Consider the following 13,638-nt stretch of genomic DNA (forward strand, 5'->3'; position numbering starts at 1 on the left):
TGCAAAGGAGATTGGAATGACAAGTGGACTACACGTCTCGAATGTTCAGAAAGTTAAGCTTACGTAGCAGGAATCTTATTGACTAAAATAATTCAAATGATACAGTACTGCTGAAGTAGGCTAGCTGGCAGTGGCTGCGTTGTTGTTGTTCTATCTCTCTATATTGCTGTTTCTTGTATTATGGTCTCTTGTTTCTTTAGAGGTTTCACTTTGTTGTCCTTTTTCTTTTCCTTTTTCTTCTGTCCTTATTTTGTCTTCCTTTCTTCTGTTAACTAGATATTTTTTGTTGTTATTATTTGTAAGCTAGCTAGCTTCTTCCAGGAGAGTCCCTAGCAACTGCTTAGCAACAAGTAAACAATTCAGCTAGCAATTCAGCTAGCTAAGATAACTGTACAATTTTATGAAAAATAGTTACTTCTTCAAAAGCCTGTCTTTTTGGTTTGTTCCTTGTTTTGTCTTCTATTGAGTCTGGCAGTTTTCTCTTGATTTTTTCGATGTACTTCACTCTAAAAAAACATTTAAATCTCAATATATACAGGAGCTCATTTTTCAGAAGCTGCTCAATTTAGAACTCCGGAACACAGTAATAACACAGTAGAGAAAAAAAAAAGAAAGAAAAAAAAATGACGGAGGTCAAACGTTTTCTGTAAGTCTTCACAAGGTTTTCACACACTGTTGCTGGTATTTTGCCCATTCCTCCATGCAGATCTCCTCTAGAGCAGTGATGTTTTGGGGCTGTTGCTGGGCAACACTTTTTAAGTGGGAGAACTTGCACAATTGGTGGCTGACTAAATACTTTTTTGCCCCACTGTACACCACAGGTCCTCTGAACCAATTCTGCAATAATTAATGGATTCTTAACAACAGCTATTGTCCATTGTTAACCGTAGCAGACCAGTCGATTCCCCCGTGCCCGCCATTACTCCCTTCTGAGGAAGCCTATAGCTCTCTCTCTCACAGACACACACACACACTGTGTTACTGTAAGTTAGAATATTACTGGAAATTACTGGTAGTGTGTGTGACCGTGAGCCGGGGTTCGTTAATGTGGTGGTGACAAAGACTGAAATGGCGTGTCTGGACTATAGAAATAAAATAACTGAGACCAGGCTACTGTTCTGCCTACTGCCTCATTAGAATAACCATACCACAGTACAAACAGACCTGAGACCAGGCTACTGTTCTGCCTACTGCCTCATTATAATAACCATACCACAGTACAAACAGACCTGAGACCAGGCTACTGTTCTGCCTACTGCCTACTGAGCCTAGTGCCTCATTACAACAATACTCTAGCAGCCTAGTGCCTCATTACAACATTACTGTAGCAGCCTAGTGCCTCATTACAACATTACTCTAGCAGCCTAGTGCCTCATTACAACATTACTCTAGCAGCCTAGTGCCTCATTACAACATTACTCTAGCAGCCTAGTGCCTCATTACAACATTACTGTAGCAGCCTAGTGCCTCATTACAACATTACTGTAGCATCCTAATACCTCATTACAACATTACTGTAGCAGCCTAGTGCCTCATTACAACATTACTGTAGCAGCCTAGTGCCTCATTACAACATTACTGTAGCAGCCTAGTGCCTCATTACAACATTACTGTAGCAGCCTAGTGCCTCATTACAACATTACTGTAGCAGCCTAGTGCCTCATTACAACATTACTGTAGCAGCCTGGTGCCTCATTACAACATTACTCTAGCAGCCCGGTGCCTCATTACGACATTACTGTAGCAGCCTAGTGCCTCATTACAACATTACTGTAGCAGCCTGGTGCCTCATTACAACATTACTCTAGCAGCCCGGTGCCTCATTACAACATTACTCTAGCAGCCCGGTGCCTCATTACAACATTACTGTAGCAGCCTGGTGCCTCATTACAACATTACTGTAGCAGCCCGGTGCCTCATTACGAGGACGTTATGAGGATTACCATCCTAATCTGATGGCTGAATTCAAGCCGCCGCTAACAATCTAAACAGCTGTATTCAAATGCATAGTGATGATGCCTTCCTCCATTCACTTTCATCATTACAAGTGCGTACTACTTCATAATGTTGTCCTAAACTGGCAACCATATTTCTGTCATTCAGAATGTTGATCTAATCTCTCTCTTTGCTCCATCCCCTCCCCGCCCCGCTCTTTCCCTCTATCTAGGTAAACTAGGGGTGTTCCTGCAGGAGAACAACACCATAGACACGGGGGAGGTGGATGTGGGGCGCAGGGCCCTTCAGGAAGTCCCACCAGGGATCTTCTGGCGCTCCCAGCTCTACATTGACCAGCCCCAGTTCCTCAAGTTCAACATCTCAGTGCAGAGGGATGCGTTGGTGGGGGTCTACGGCAGGAAGGGCCTGCCCCCCTCACATACACAGGTAGGAAGGACACCACACACACACACGCACACACACACACACACACACACACACACACACACACACACACACACACACACACACATTAGGTTGGAGGTGTAATTGGACTGTCACACTCAAACATACAGGTAGGGTGGAATCTCAAAGCTCATTGGAAGAGACGATCCAATGTCCCTCCCCTCCAATGAGCTTTGAGAGGGAGGCAACACATTGAGGAATCAAGCATGGGAGGCATCAAGGATATGAAGGCTAGTTACGTTTTCAGACACGGCCAATGTATCATCTTTAACAATGGCAGACATATTCCTCAAGGGCACGGCAGAGACACTCCATGCAGCCTCCAAATGAAGCACACACACATTTTCACTCACTCTCTCGCTCTCACACTCACACTCCGACTCTCTCTCTCTCACACACACATTCTCACTCACTCTCTCGCTCTCACTCTCACACTCACACTCCGACTCTGTCTCTCTCACACACACACACACACACACACACACACACATACACGTACAGACTCACACACACACACTCCAAATGAAGCGGCTAAAGCCTAATAGAGGTAAATGGCAACAAAGGTCTTCACAACGCTGCACGTCGATACCCCAGAGTGGAGCGAGAGCGTTAGCAGGCGCCGTGGCATTATTTGCTCTGTGTGGTAATCAATATGTTTCTTTAAGACGTTGGAGAAGACATAATGAGGGGATATTGACGGACATGTTGGATGAAGGCTGAGGAACAGACAGGGAATTAAGAAGTGCTAATTTTTCAGGTTTGGTCTCTGTGGATGCACAATGTGGATGGTGTGTGTGTCCGTGTCAGGAATGACTATTTTTCTCTTTTTGGGGAGAAAAGCATTCTTTCCATGAAGGACTCATTAGCAGAGATGGGGAAAATGTTAATAGAATCAATGTTTATGGCCACTGTGAGATATAAAACGTTAAAGGCCAGAATTGAAATGAAAAATGATCCAAGTCATCCGAGGCCAAACGTTAGTTCAACCGTTAGTTCAACGTTAGTGTTGAAGGACTAGAAACAGATGAAATGGAGTCAAGGTGAAGCTTTGCTGTTTTCCTCAATGCTCCTTTAGTCTTATATTGTGTGTGTGTGTGTGTGTGTGTGTTGTCCAGTATGACTTTGTGGAGCTGCTGGATGGCAGTCGCCTGATCACCAAGGAGAAGCGCGGGCTGGTGGAGGTGGAGGGCGTGTCAAGGCGGGCGCGCTCGGTGAGCGTGCACGAAGCGGGCTTCATCCAGTACCTGGACTCTGGCATCTGGCACCTGGCCTTCTACAACGATGGGAAGAACTCCGAACTGGTCTCCTACAACACCATTGTCATAGGTCAGTATGTGTGTGTGTGTGTGTGTCCGCAGCGTGCGTCAGCTCTGCGTAGTGTGTGGCCTCGCAGTAAGTGGCTGGAGAGTTGAGGCCCTACATCAAAGCACAGCACACACTCCTTAGTGGCCCGTTCTCTCTCCCTCTCTCTCCCTCTATCGATCTCTCTCATTATCTCGCTCTTTCTCTCTCTCTCTCTCTCTCTCTCTCTCTCTCTCTCTCTCTCTCTCTCTCTCTCTCTTCTCTCTCTCTCTCTCTCTCTCTCTCTCTCTCTCTCTCTTCCTCTCTCTCTCTCTCTCTCTCTCTCTCTCTCTCTCTCGCTCTCTCTCTCTCTCTCATTATTCTCTCTCTCTTTCTCTCTCTCTCTCTTCTCTCTCTCTCTCTCTCTCTCTCTCTCTCTCTCTCTCTCTTCCTCTCTCTCTCTCTCTCTTCCTCTCTCTCTTCCTCTCTCTCTTCCTCTCTCTCTCTCTCTCTCTCTCTCTCTCTCTCTCTCTCTCTCTCTCACCCTCTCTTCCCACCTGCCAAAGAACAGGGTAGAAATTTGACTGCCTTAATCAAAGCACTACTCTCTCTCGCGCGTCTCTGTTATAATGGAAATTAAAATGGATTGTTTGTCCATCCATTGTACGAACGCTATAAAGGTTGGACAAGCCCCTGCAATAAGCACCAGAGATGGCGGACGGTTGTGGGAGGGTCGTGTGGGCGTTGTGCCAAACGTTTGACCTGACTTAATAGCTTGGGTATTGCATTTCCACATCTCTCTGTTGATTTGGAAACGTCTGAAACTCCACCTCTTTAAAGAGTACCTTAAATAATCCCACAGCACAGCATCAACAGAGCAAACAGACCCTCACTCACTCACTCACTCACTCACACACACACACTCACCAGCTCTCAACATTTAGCTATATTGAGAAGTCCTGTTTGGCAGTACATGGATCTAGTGTGTTGGCTTGATATTTTCTGAACCACACTATGACATGCCTGGTACAACTTCCTAACCTGGTTCATGTACCAAAAAGAGTGAGAGACAGGGAGGAGGAGCGAGGGCTGAAAGGCATGGTAATTTTGGCCCAGTGGTGTAGAGGACAAAATGATTGGGGGAAGAGAGTGATAGAGAGACACAGGAAGAGATGGTAGAAGGCTGGTAATATTGGCCTGATAATGTGGAGGAGAGAAGGACAGAAAGAGATTTAGAGAGAGATAGAAGGGGAGAGATGGTGAAAGGCTGGTAATATTGGCCTGATACTGTGGAGGAGAGAAGGATAGAAAGAGATTTAGAGAGAGATGGTGAAAGGCTGGTAATATTGGCCTGATACTGTGGAGGAGAGAAGGATAGAAAGAGATTTAGAGAGAGATAGAAGGGGAGAGATGGTAAAAGGCTGGTAATATTGGCCTGATAATGTGGAGGAGAGAAGGACAGAAAGAGATTTAGAGAGAGATAGAAGGGGAGAGATGGTGAAAGGCTGGTAATATTGGCCTGATACTGTGGAGGAGAGAAGGACAGAAAGAGTTGTAGAGGGAGATGGTAAAAGGCTGGTAATATTGGCCTGATAATGTGGAGGAGAGAAGGACAGAAAGAGATTTAGAGAGAGATAGAAGGGGAGAGATGGTGAAAGGCTGGTAATATTGGCCTGATACTGTGGAGGAGAGAAGGATAGAAAGAGATTTAGAGAGAGATAGAAGGGGAGAGATGGTGAAAGGCTGGTAATATTGGCCTGATACTGTGGAGGAGAGAAGGATAGAAAGAGATTTAGAGAGAGATAGAAGGGGAGAGATGGTGAAAGGCTGGTAATATTGGCCTGATACTGTGGAGGAGAGAAGGATAGAAAGAGATTTAGAGAGAGATAGAAGGGGAGAGATGGTGAAAGGCTGGTAATATTGGCCTGATACTGTGGAGGAGAGAAGGATAGAAAGAGATTTAGAGAGAGATAGAAGGGGAGAGATGGTGAAAGGCTGGTAATATTGGCCTGATACTGTGGAGGAGAGAAGGATAGAAAGAGATTTAGAGAGAGATAGAAGGGGAGAGATGGTGAAAGGCTGGTAATATTGGCCTGATACTGTGGAGGAGAGAAGGATAGAAAGAGATTTAGAGAGAGATAGAAGGGGAGAGATGGTGAAAGGCTGGTAATATTCTGTCCATCTTGTAGCTACAGAGGAGTGCTGGGAGTGTGAGCTGGATGATTGGTGGTAATAAGGTGTTGATTGGTGGTCTACGGCAAGCAAAGGGACCCAATTTGTCTCAATCAGGCATATGGGGGTGGAGGTGATTAGAGCATAGAGTCAGGGAGAGGGTGTGTGTGCGTACGTGTGTGTACTTTGGTCTGCCTGGCTAATTATCACTTCTATTTCAGGATATGGGCGTCGTTCGCATTGTCTATGTCGCTACTCTCTCCGTCTTGTTCTCTCTGTGGCTGTATGCACATCTCTAACTCACACAAACACTCACTAACACTCTCCTCTCTCTCTGTCTTCAGAGTCCGTTATGGAGTGTCCCCACAATTGCCATGGCAACGGCGACTGTCTGTCTGGAACGTGTCATTGCTTCCCAGGGTTCCTTGGGCCTGATTGCTCAAGAGGTAAGGCGCACACATGCGCACACACGCCGTTTGAGAGGAGTAAACCCACTATCACCTCCCGTAATTGTCTGTAGATTGTTGTCCCAGCGAGTACATACAGAAGCCTTGGAGGCATTGATTCAGGCACACAGACTCACATACACTACCATTCACGCTCTCTCTCTCACGCTCTCTCTCTCTCTCTCTCTTTCTCTCTCTCTCTCACACGCACACACACACATACACACACACACACACACACACACAAACACACACACACACACATTGATTCAGGCAGTCAGTACCTCTGCGTCTCTGCCAAGTACTACCTCCATCAAGGAGTCTCTCTCTATCTCCCCTTTCATCATTATACAACGCTGTGTGCTTGGCTGGAGCTAAAACAAAGAGGAAAGGGTCTCACAAGTCATTAGAAAGTATAATGTCCCTCCATCCATCACTATTCATCAGCTTATTTTCCCTCAGAATTATACTGAAGAGTTGCTGAAGTGACTTCTGTGTCCCTTTCTGTCTCACTATATAACTCTCTCTTAACCTGGTGATACCCTGTATATATCTTATTAACCTGGTGATACCCTGTATATATCTTATTAACCTGGTGATACCCTGTATATATCTCTGTTAACCTGTTGATACCCTGTATATATCTTATTAACCTGGTGATACCCTGTATATATCTTATTAACCTGGTGATACCCTGTATATATCTTATTAACCTGGTGATACCCTGTATATATCTCTGTTAACCTGGTGATACCCTGTATATATCTTATTAACCTGGTGATACCCTGTATATGGCTCCATTAACCTAGTGATACCCTGTATGTGGCTCCATTAACCTAGTGATACCCTGTTTATGGCTCCGATACCCTGTATATATCTTATTAACCTGGTGATACCCTGTATATGGCTCCATTAACCTAGTGATACCCTGTATGTGGCTCCATTAACCTAGTGATACCCTGTTTATGGCTCCGATACCCTGTATATATCTTATTAACCTGGTGTTACCCTGTATATGGCTCCATTAACCTAGTGATACCCTGTATATATCTCTCTATTAACCTAGTGATACCCTGTATGTGGTTCCATTAACCTAGTGATACCCTGTATATGGCTCCATTAACCTAGTGATACCCTGTATATGGCTCCATTAACCTACTGATACCCTGTATGTGGCTCCATTAACCTAGTGATACCCTGTTTATGGCTCCGATACCCTGTATATATCTTATTAACCTGGTGATACCCTGTATATGGCTCCATTAACTTAGTGATACCCTGTATATATCTTATTAACCTGGTGATACCCTGTATATATCTTATTAACCTGGTGATACCCTGTATATGGCTCCATTAACCTAGTGATACCCTGTTTATGGCTCCATTAACCTAGTGATACCCTGTATATGGCTCCATTAACCTAGTGATACCCTGTTTATGGCTCCATTAACCTAGTGATACCCTGTATATATCTTATTAACCTAGTGATACCCTGTATATATCTTATTAACCTGGTGATACCCTGTATATGGCTCCATTAACCTAGTGATACCCTGTATATGGCTCCATTAACCTAGTGATACCCTGTATATGGCTCCATTAACCTAGTGATACCCTGTATATGGCTCCATTAACCTGGTGATACCCTGTATATGGCTCCATTAACCTAGTGATACCCTGTATATGGCTCCATTAACCTAGTGATACCCTGTATATGGCTCCATTAACCTAGTGATACCCTGTATATGGCTCCATTAACCTAGTGATACCCTGTATATGGCTCCATTAACCTGGTGATACCCTGTATATGGCTCCATTAACCTAGTGATACCCTGTATATGGCTCCATTAACCTAGTGATACCCTGTATATGGCTCCATTAACCTGGTGATACCCTGTCTATAGCTCCATTAACCTAGTGATACCCTGTATATATCTTATTAACCTGGTGATACCCTGTATATGGCTCCATTAACCTAGTGATACCCTGTATATGGCTCCATTAACCTAGTGATACCCTGTATATGGCTCCATTAACCTGGTGACCTCATGTATTTGCATTATTTTACTCCAACAAAAAAACATGTATTTACAATATTGCAAAATCATTTAAATGGAACATATATCTCATGAGACTATGTTGCCATGCATGTGTGAGTGTGCACACTGTATTATGTGTATGCTCGTGTGTGTATTTATGCACATACACGCTGTATATACCAACATTGTCCCTCTGTGTCCCATTGCAGCTTCGTGCCCCGTGCTGTGCAGTGGTAACGGCCAGTACTCCAGGGGTCGCTGCCTGTGCTTCAGTGGCTGGAAGGGGACCGAGTGTGACGTGCCCAGCAACCAGTGCATAGACATCCACTGTGGGGGACACGGCATCTGTATCATGGGCATCTGTGCCTGCAACACCGGATACAAGGGAGACAACTGTGAAGAAGGTAAGAGATCAGTCCTGTTAAGAGGGAATATTTGATTTGCACGGTCCTTTTCCTTCTCTCCTCGGTGTGTGTGTGCGTTCAGACACATCCTCTTCCCCTCTTCCTTCCTTGTCAGCCAGTCAGTGTGTGATTGCTCAGCATTCACCATCATATTCGTTACCGCCAGCCAATAGTTCAGTATTACAGAAACAATTGCTACTCTCTACTTCACAGAGCAAGTAATTACATTGCTGTCCCCATCGATGCGTGGCCTGTGACACACACACACTGACTCGCTCTCACACACGCACGCACACATGCACCACACACACACACTGACAGAGAATGGAGAATATTAGATTAGCTAAATTATCCTGGCATGTACCTGCTACGCTAGCCTACAAAACAACCCATCAGAAGGCTAGCTCTGTCTGTACATTAGATCCAATTATTGCACTTCCCTATGGGAGAAAATCTCATCTTCGCTGCTCAATAAAATGTATCTCTGCCAACCTCCTATTGACACACACACACACACCACAAACCGACACTAATGCAATTAGTTTGCAGTGAATGTTATTGTGAGGTCTGTGACCCTGTCAGTAGTCAATGGACAGATTAAGACCCATCATCACTGAGACAGCAGAGGGAAGCAACTGCAGCTCAACAAGCATCAGCTCCAGGCAACTTGCTGGGAATCAACAGACAAACCAAATCACATTTTATTTGTCACATGCGCACAATACAACAGGTGAGGATCTGGGGACCCATGCCAAATGTTTTTTGTCTCCTGAGGGGGAAAATATGTTGTCGTGCCCTCTTCACAACTGTCTTGGTGTGTTTGGACCATAATAGTTTGGTGATGTAGATAACAAGGAGCTTGAAACTCTCGACCTGCCTGTAATGGGGGCCTGTTTAGCCCTCCTTTTCCTATAGTTCACGATCAGCACCTTTGTCTTGCTCACATTGAGGGAGAGGTTGTTGTCTCATCGTTGTCGGTGATCAGGCCTCCCACTGTTGTGTCATCAGCAAACTTAATGATGGTGTTGGAGTTGTACCTTGCCACGCAGTCGTGGGTGAACAGGGAGTACAAGAGGGAACTAAGCACGCACCCCTGAGGGGCTCCAGTGTTGAGGATCAGCGTGGCAGATGTGTTGTTGCCTACCCTTACCACCTGGGGGAGGCCTGTCAGGAAGTCCAGGATCCAGTTGCAGAGGGAGGTGTTTAGTCCCAGGGTACTTAGCTTATGGTGTTGAACGCTGAGCTGTAGACACTCACAAACCCAAAGATAGTATACATGTAACAGTATAGCTTCCGTCCCTCTCCTCGCCCCTACCTGGGCTCAAACCAGGGACCATCTGCACACATCAACAACAGCCACACTCGAAGCATCGTTACCCATCTCTCCACAAACGCCACGGCACTTGCAGAGCAAAGGGAACAACTACTTCAAGGTCTCAGAGCGAGTGATGTCACCGATTGAAACGCTATTAGTGCGATCCACCGCTAACTAGCTAGCCATTTCACATCGGTTACATACACACACCGGCACACACACAAACACAATTCCTCTGTTCCACAGTGAGTGTTTGTGTACTGTATGTTTACATTTGCTCTGTGCAACAATCCAAAGTGACAGCAGTTGGTTGGGAATTGATTGCAACAAATCAACCTCTCTCTCCTTCCCCTCCTCCCTCCAGTGGACTGCCTGGACCCTGGCTGTTCGGCCCATGGTGTGTGTATCCATGGGGAGTGCCACTGTAGCCCGGGCTGGGGGGGCACCAACTGTGAGACCCTCAAGACCATGTGCCCCGACCAGTGCTCCGGCCACGGCACCTACCAAAGCGAAAGCGGCACCTGTACCTGCGACACCAACTGGACCGGCCCCGACTGCTCTGTCGGTATGTTGTTGGTGTGAGCACGTTGTTTGAACTTTGGTAAAGGTTATTAGTTGTTAGCATGCTAGCCTTCACTCAGAAGTACTACATTTTTGGTATGTTATTAGCACATTAGCATGCTAGCCTCAAATTAACTCAGCAGTATTACATTTGGTATGTTGTTAGCACATTAGCATGTTAGTGTCTCATTAACTCAGCAGTACTACATTTGGTACATTGTTAGCACATTAGCATGCTAACCTCAAATTAACTCAGCACTATTACATTTGGTATGTTGTTAGCACATTAGCATGTTAGCATCTCATTAACTCAGCACTACTACATTTGGTATGTTGTTTGAACATTAGCATGCTAGCCTGTAATTTGTTAGCTACTACTCATTCACTACGTGGAGATAGCTGGATGTCTGGGAAAGATGTCATTCACATTCACAGAGCTTCTCTCACACAGTTGTGCCATGGCCTTCCCATCTACAGTGGGGCAAAAAAGTATTTAGTCAGCCACCAATTGTGCAAGTTCTCCCACTTACAAAGATGAGAGAGGCCTGTAATTTTCATCATAGGTACACTTCAACTATGACAGACAAAATGAGGAAAAAAAATTCAGAAAATCACATTGTAGGAATTTTTATGAATTTATTTGCAAATTACAGTGGAAAATAAGTATTATTTTTTTTGCCCCACTGTATATTCTTTGTACTGTATTGCTCTCTCTTTCATTCTTTATCTCTCTCTTTTCACTGCTGCTTTGTTGACTAATGCTGTAATAAAGGCCGCAGTGTGATTTTTATATTAACTTGGCTTAGAGAGGAGAGATCGCATTGATCTGATCCATTTTTCATTTGAGAGAAAGCTGTGTTTATTTGCCTCTAACACACTGGCTCAGCCAGCAAAGAGAAGGACGGATGGAGGGAGAGCAAGGGCCGGGGGTTTGTTAATTACACCGAGTTTAAATTAAATAAGACTGCTAATTACTAGAGAACAGAGAGGAAACAGAGAGGGAGGGATGGAGAGAAGGAGAGAGACTGAGAGACAGAGAGAGAGAATGGAGGGCAATTCCACACCAGGACAGTTCGAAAATATTGATTTGTTCTGGTGGTTCTCATAGAAACTTCATTGGGAGGACGGATGTTTGACATTTCTCCCACTTTTTTTGTTTGTTTTTAAATCAGGAGGAAGTGGAAATTTGAGTCCCTTTTTAGACCTATACATGCGTTGTGTAAGACCGTATGATCTGTGAACCGTGCATGATACAGACAACATCTTGGAGTCATTATACTCCTTATAGTGGAGATTCTGATATGAAAAATAGAAAATATAGAAATATTTATATGTCAAAAGTACCCTTTTTTTTATCTTGTTCATTTCAATAGGTATTGCTTGGAACAATATGCTCTACACATGCATCGACTTTCCAGAGTGGGCGGAGTGATTCACACATTATTATTTTTAAAGATTATAATGTCAAAAGCATGTCAAACATCCTTCCTCGCAATGAAATTTCTATGTGAGAATTGACCTAAATTCTCACACTTTCTATCGGAGATAGAGAGCCTCAGTCTGGTAGAGAGCCTCAGTCTGGTCACCCCTCCAGGCCGCTCCCTCCCTCCCTGCTTCAGACAGACGTGACCAGAGCCTCAGTCTGGTCACCCCTCCAGGCCGCTCCCTCCCTCCCTGCTTCAGACAGACGTGACCAGAGCCTCAGTCTGGTCACCCCTCCAGGCCGCTCCCTCCCTCCCTGCTTCAGACAGACGTGACCAGAGCCTCAGTCTGGTCACCCCTCCAGGCCGCTCCCTCCTCCCTGCTTCAGACAGACGTGACCAGAGCCTCAGTCTGGTCACCCCTCCAGGCCGCTCCCTCCCTCCCTGCTTCAGACAGACGTGACCAGAGCCTCAGTCTGGTCACCCCTCCAGGCCGCTCCCTCCTCCCTGCTTCAGACAGACGTGACCAGAGCCTCAGTCTGGTCACCCCTCCAGGCTGCTCCCTCCCTCCCTCCTCCCTGCTTCAGACAGACGTGACCAGAGCCTCAGTCTGGTCACCCCTCCAGGCCGCTCCCTCCCTCCCTGCTTCAGACAGACGTGACCAGAGCCTCAGTCTGGTCACCCCTCTCGGCCGCTCCCTCCCTCCCTCCTCCCTGCTTCAGACAGATGTGACCAGAGCCTCAGTCTGGTCACCCCTCCAGGCCGCTCCCTCCCTCCCTGCTTCAGACAGACGTGACCAGAGCCTCAGTCTGGTCACCCCTCCAGGCCGCTCCCTCCCTCCCTGCTTCAGACAGACGTGACCAGAGCCTCAGTCTGGTCACCCCTCCAGGCCGCTCCCTCCCTCCCTCCTCCCTGCTTCAGACAGCGCCCGCCGCATCTCGCACATACATACCCATACACACACCGCCCCAGCGACATGGCGATGACAGTGACGAACAGCGCCACTCCCTGACACACAACACACTCTCTCTCACAAACACACAACGGTAATGGCAGCTCGCCACAGGCAGCGGCGGCCCACACTGAGCGAAGCCCCTCCAGGGGGCTGATGGAACTTTAGAGACCGAGAAAGACTGAGCGGTCGGGGGTCTGTTGGTCTTGTGGTCTTACCTGGAATGACTCAGAGAGGAACCTCTTGGTCTTCTAGCCACTGATAGCTTGTCTAAGAGAACTCCGCTCAATCAATGTCTTCTATCTAGCCACTGACTTCAACCGGAATTGCTTCTCTTAGCCACTGTCTGATAGCAATGGTCCTACGGTCGATTATTTTTCCCTGCCTGCAAAGAGTCCAAGAAGTGGCAACATTTCAGATGCTGTTATTCCTATACCCATGCTATAGCACTGTAGTTAACATTGTATGAGGATTTTCTTCCAGTATTACTACAGTGATCTGTTCTGAACTCTCTGACACAGGTCTCATCCATTCTACTGGGTTGTGTTTCTACAGGACAACATTTCAGTAAGATGTAGATACTGTGTATTCAGTAGTTAACCAGGGTGGGGTCTGTCCGAGTATAGTCTTCACCCTGCCAGACATCT

The 13,638-nt window shown here is 46.1% G+C and overlaps 1 protein-coding gene across 3 annotated transcripts in view; it reads left to right on the forward strand.

The window, feature by feature from the left end:
• The window catches only part of LOC115146713 (teneurin-3), a 339,724-nt gene that overhangs the window by 230,181 nt on the left and 95,905 nt on the right, over positions 1–13,638 (forward strand). For all 3 annotated transcript variants that reach the window (XM_065003929.1, XM_065003930.1, XM_065003931.1), the window contains 5 exons: positions 2,168–2,382; positions 3,516–3,726; positions 6,198–6,299; positions 8,548–8,742; positions 10,422–10,622. In XM_065003929.1, coding sequence (XP_064860001.1) covers positions 2,168–2,382; positions 3,516–3,726; positions 6,198–6,299; positions 8,548–8,742; positions 10,422–10,622 — 924 coding nt within the window. The remainder of the gene's footprint in view (positions 1–2,167; positions 2,383–3,515; positions 3,727–6,197; positions 6,300–8,547; positions 8,743–10,421; positions 10,623–13,638) is intronic.

Source organism: Oncorhynchus nerka, linkage group LG18 (assembly GCF_034236695.1).
Source record: "Oncorhynchus nerka isolate Pitt River linkage group LG18, Oner_Uvic_2.0, whole genome shotgun sequence".
NCBI lineage: Eukaryota > Metazoa > Chordata > Actinopteri > Salmoniformes > Salmonidae > Oncorhynchus > Oncorhynchus nerka.